The 5,820-nt window shown below is 38.9% G+C and overlaps 1 protein-coding gene across 1 annotated transcript in view; it reads right to left on the bottom strand.

Annotated features, from left to right (window-relative positions):
* The window catches only part of daam1a (dishevelled associated activator of morphogenesis 1a), a gene marked incomplete in the record, with an annotated part of 41,875 nt that overhangs the window by 23,013 nt on the left and 13,042 nt on the right, over window positions 1–5,820 (bottom strand). Inside the window, 4 exon segments of the mRNA XM_032499811.1 lie at window positions 1,063–1,282; window positions 2,189–2,283; window positions 4,191–4,262; window positions 4,920–5,009. Coding sequence (XP_032355702.1) covers window positions 1,063–1,282; window positions 2,189–2,283; window positions 4,191–4,262; window positions 4,920–5,009 — 477 coding nt within the window.

Raw genomic sequence — 5,820 nt, 5'->3', positions numbered from 1 at the left:
CAGCTCCTCTTTTCCCCCTGTGTGTTGAGCTCTCCGTTTTAGCTACAGAGTGAGACATCTCACGTCTGTTCCATCTTTGTTGGGAGTCACACATGTGCACTACCTAGGTAAGGACTACTAGCCAGTCAGAAGCAGAGTATGAGGCCCTGACAGTACCTAGGTAAGGACTACTAGCCAGTCAGAAGTAGAGTATGAGGGCCCTGACAGTACCTAGGTAAGGACTACTAGCCAGTCAGAAGTAGAGTATGAGGGCTTGCCCTGACAGGACCTAGGTAAGGCCTTTTTGACTTTGTAAACCTACAGCGTGCATAAAAAAGATATATAACACAATAAAGGAAAAGGGAAAAAGCCCAAAAGCATAGTATGAGGACTTTAAAGAAACAACAAATCCACCAAACCACACGACCACAAAGGTCGTGTGTTCATAACTCTCTGAGCCTCTGCTGAATTCTTTTTTTTACCCCCGGCAATAGACCACATGCCTAAAATAGAAGTATTTTAAACTAAGCACAGCGCTGTAACATGAACACATAGCGCCATAGAACGACAAAATCTGAGCGGCGGATGCTGGTTTGGCTGCTACAGAGCTCCAGGACGCTGCCTACCAGCGGCAGGTGTTTAGCCAGAAAAGGTGAGCAGCATAAGGCGGTGACAGATAAGTTCAGTCACCAAAACGACTGGTTAAGTTTAGGGGAAAGATCACGGTTTGGATTAAACACCCCCGAGAAATTGATGAGAATTTCCGGGTCGTTTTTTCTTTTTGCTGCAAAGTGAACTCGGCTCACCGGCTTGAAAGCGCTGTGTTTTATGTTGACACCATGTTGTGCTATTTCATTTCTACATTATTTTCCGTTGAATTTTGAAGTTCATAAATAAGTGTTTTGGCGTGGTTGGCCGAGTGGCTCTACATCCATGGTAATGAAAGTTGGATCTTATTCTTGCATGTTTTGTTTTGCATGCTCATAAAACTGTGTTGTTTTTCTTTTTAATAGATTTGGAAAGAATTCCAATATGCTGTTCTTGGTTTTGTCATTATTTTGGTTCTGAATGCTCGGTACGTACCTTGGTTTTGATGCTTTCAGTGGTGAGACTCTGTGCGATGATGTTAATGCTCTCGCAGTGACCCAGGACGTGAGCTCTACCCTGAGAGTTGTTCATCAGAGCTTTGATGCAGCCGATCAGCGACGTGTGGACCTGAGAGTTGCTGGTCTCGTAGTCCATTGACTTCAGGAAATTCAGGATGCAAGACAGGCCATCCAGGTCGATAAATCGCGTCACAAACCTGGTGATGAAATCAGAATGGCTCGTTAAGATTGTTTAGGCCACTGCCGTCACGGGAATGGGAAATTAGGCTTTGGTGAATCTCTACAAATACAATGCAAGGGCGTTGTGTTGATCTGTCGCTCCATAGGGAATCAGATTCTGACATTTTCAAATTGGCGGGCAATGATCTCGACATTTGAATGAAATATCTTGGGCATTTTGGATAATGATGATATTTACAGACAGTGCTGTAACATTTATACACGCGTCAAATATCCTTGCACATAAGTCAAGTGTGTGTTCTGATGCTGTTTAAAGCGAGATGAGAGATGTCTGTGTCTGCACAAGTTAGTACACTTCAAGCTACAATAAGAAAACGTGTGTATGAAGGAATCCGCCAACTTGATGCGTCTATGAATGAGATTATCTTGGTTTTATCCAACATCAGATTCAGAATCAGAATCAGAATCAGCTTTATTTTCCAGGTATGAGGACACATACGGGGAATTTTCCTTTGGAACATGGTTGCTCGCAATGCGCTTCCACATACAAAACCAACCAAACAATATATACACACTAATATATACACACTAATATATACATGCTCTAAACAGAAACAATATAGAGGCATGAGTGCAATAAGTGCAATTAAGAGTGCAAATTATGAAGGAGTGAATTTAGTACTGTTCATTGTCAGTGTGAGATATAAAGACAGTGGCACAAATGTATAGATTATGTATAGATTTATGTACATATATTTCTTTTTAGATATTATATGTTCTGAAATTGTACTAGTCCCCTGGGATTATATACTGCATGGGTTAAGTGTTGTATGTATTGTCATTTCCTTGGACCATGAGCCCGTAATAAAGTTTTATGTGTGTCTATATTTTCAGAATAATGTGTGTGAGAGCAGGAATTGTACCTCATTGGCTGCGTTCGCAGTGCTGTCTTGAGACCGTCTACGATAGTGTGTCTCCCCTGCTCTTCCTCGTCCTCCTGTGCCAGGAGAGTCCTCCTCTGGAAAAGAGAGGGGGAAATTAAATAATGTCTCACAACTCATAACATATGAGGCAATAACAAAGAGAGTTGGGCGCTGTCCCTTTGGCTCCTGGAACTAAATGTTGGTTTAGATAGATAGATAGATAGATAGGTATAGAAGATAGATGTTAGATATGATAGACCAGGTAGACAGAGATAGATAGATAGATAGTAGATAGATAGATAGAGTAGACAGTGTAGATAGACGATAGATAGATAGATAGATAGATAGATAGATAGATAGATGAGATAGATATATAGACAGAGTAGACTAGATAGATGATAGATAGATAGATTTAGACAGGTATGACAGGTAGACAGTAGATAGATAGATAGATAGATAGATAGATAGACAGGTATGACATGATAGGATAGATAGATAGTAGATAGATAGATCAGATAGTGATTAGATAGATACAGACAGGTAGTATAGATAGATAGATAGATAGAGATAGACAGAGCAGTAGACGTAGATAGATGATGATAGTAGATAGAGATATAGATATCGATGATAGCTAGAGTAGATAGATAGACAGACGTAGATGATGTATAGATAGATAGATGATAGATAGAAGAGAAGATCAGACAGATAGATAGATAGATGTAGATAGATAGGATAGACAGGATAGTATGATAGGATAGATAGTATGAGATAGATAGATAGCTAGATAGATAGAAGATAGATAGATAGGATGGAGATAGATAGATAGGTACAGAGCGGGTAGATGAGTAGATAAGGATAGATAGATAGATAGACAGGTAGACAGGTAGAAGTAGAGATGATAGAAGATAGATATGATGATAGATAGAGATGATAGATAGATGAAGGACAGGTGTAGACAGTAATAGATAGATAGGATAGATAGATAGATAGATAGATAGATAGAGTAAGATAGATAGATAGAAGATGATAGATGAGATAGACAGGTAGACAGATTAGATAATAAGTAGAGTAGATGATAGATAGATAGATAGACAGACAGACAGACAGATAGATAGATAGATGTAGAAAATGGAAATGGATGGATAGACAGACATGAATAGATAGATAGATAGATAGCGTACAGATAAATAGATATGATAGACAGAAAGTAGCTAGATAGATAGTAAGTAGACAGGTAGATCAGATTAATAGATAGATAGATAGATATCGAAATAGATAGAATGACAGATAGATAGAGAGACCGGTAGACAGATAAATAGATAGATAGATAGAGAGTGAGCAGACGCAGACAGATAGATAGTAGATAGTATATAGATAGATCAGATATGATAGATAGATGATAGATAGATAGATAGATAGTAGATAGATAGATAGACAGACAGACAGAAGATTAGATAGAAGATAGACAGGTAGACAGCTATAAATAGATAGATAGATAGATAGATAGATAGATGATAGATAGTGATAGATTAGATAGATAGAATAGATAGATAGATTAGATTGAATAGATTAGATAGATAGATAGACAGACGCAGGTAGCAGATAGATATTGATCCCAATAAAATGGGAAATGATGGTTTGTTTACAGCAGGACAAAAAGTCACACATGCACAGCACAGATTATAAATATAAATGAAATATTAGGATACAATATACATGCTTACAATATACATTAAATAATAATAGGAATGAAATATAAGAACAAATATTTGAATATATGCAGTATGGAAATACAAAAATCCAGGTTGCTCTTAGTGCATTGTGGTGAATGTGGTTTATAATATCAGCTGAAATAAGGTTAAAATAAACTGCAATAACATTTAAATTAACGTTGTCATTCAAAAGTGTCTTTAAAAATCATCAATGTGTTTTCATCATCAGCATTTCTTTAAATTTGTTTTTAAGGAAATTGGTAATAAAGTGAATAAACGGTGTTACTCACAGCAGCCATGGACCTGAGCTGGTCAATATAATACTCTGGCCATCTGGTTGCTCCTTTATTCTCCTCGGCCTCCTGCAACACACACACACACACACACACACACACACACACACACACACACACACACACACACACACACACACACACACAGCTGGGTCAGGGTAGTCTGGATCGACAACAGTTAATTTCCATTTCCATAATTACACTCTGTTGTTATTACACACATTACACATGCGTCTAATGATACACAAGGGGGGTGTGTCTGCCACGGAAAGGCGCCCCGAGCAGTTGGGGGTTTGGTGCCTTGCTCAAGAGCACCTTGGCAGTGCCCAGGAGGTGAACTGGCACCTCTTCAGCTACCAGTCCACCACCATACATTTGATCTGGACCGTATGGGGACTGGAACCAGCAACCCTCCGGTTCCCGACCCAACTCTCCTACTGACCAGGCTACAGCCACGTCTTGGAGTAAGTTAAAAGAAAACATCAGTAGAAAACTGTCACTGTGATGCCTTTTATATTCAATTCAATGTTCAATTTGTTCACTGTTGAAATTAAATGTTGGAAATGATTTCCTTTCACGTGTGTGTTGTATTTGAGGAGAATACTTAAAGCAGCAGAACCGAACACTTTGTTATGGGTTTATTACTCGCATGTGATGTTGTTGTCGCGATATTCAAATGTTATCTCATATTTCTCTTTATATAAAGCAGCAGTTATAGTTTCTCACCATTTTCTTACTGCAGTAGAGCTGCCATTTCTTCTCTGCTGGCAAAGAAAACATGGTGGCTCTGTTCTCATCTGTCAGGTCCAGTTCATCCTGAAGAAAGAAAGAAGGAAAGAAAGATGGGAAGAAAGAAAGAAAAAAGGAAAGATGGGAAGAAAGAAAGAAGGAAAGATGGGAAGAAAGAAAGAAGGAAAGATGGGAAGAAATAAAGAAGGATGGAGAGAAGGATGGGAAGAAGGATGGGAAGAAAGAAAGAAGGAAAGAAAGAAGGATGGAAAGAAGGATGGGAAAAGAAAGAAAGAGGAAGCAAGATGGAAGAAGAAAGAAGGAAAGAAAGAAGATGGAAAGAAGGATGGGAAGAAGGAAGACAGATGGGAAGAAAGAAAAGAAGGAAGAAAGAAGGATGGGACAGAAAGAAGAAGATGGAAGAAGAAAGAGGAATAGGATGGAAGAAAGAAAGAAGGAAGGAAGAAGGATGGGAAGAAGGTGGGAAGAAGAACAGATGAGAAGAGAATGAAAGAAGAAGAAGAAGGAAAGAAGGATGGGAAGAAGAAAGAAGGATGGGAAGAAGAAAGAGGAGGAAGATGATGAAGAAGGAAAGAAGGATGGGAAGAAGACAAAGAGATGGAAAACGATGGGCAGAAGGAAAGAAGGAGTGGAAGAAAGAAAGAAGTTAAGAAGGATGGAGAAAGAAAGAAGAAAAAGAAAAGGATGTAAAGAATGATGGGAGACGGAAGAAGGATGGAAGAAGATGGAAGAAGGATGGAGAAGGAAAGAAGGATGGGATAATAGGATGTGGAAGATAGAGTGATGAACAGAAAAAAGCTTTTGAATGGAGTTTTTGTGAAGCCTGGGACTAATACTCGTCCTCACCCCCACTCAGTGAACCTTGATTCCAGCCTGA

Source organism: Etheostoma spectabile, chromosome 20 (assembly GCF_008692095.1).
Source record: "Etheostoma spectabile isolate EspeVRDwgs_2016 chromosome 20, UIUC_Espe_1.0, whole genome shotgun sequence".
Lineage (NCBI taxonomy): Eukaryota > Metazoa > Chordata > Actinopteri > Perciformes > Percidae > Etheostoma > Etheostoma spectabile.
This window is presented reverse-complemented; position numbering and strand designations above follow the sequence as displayed.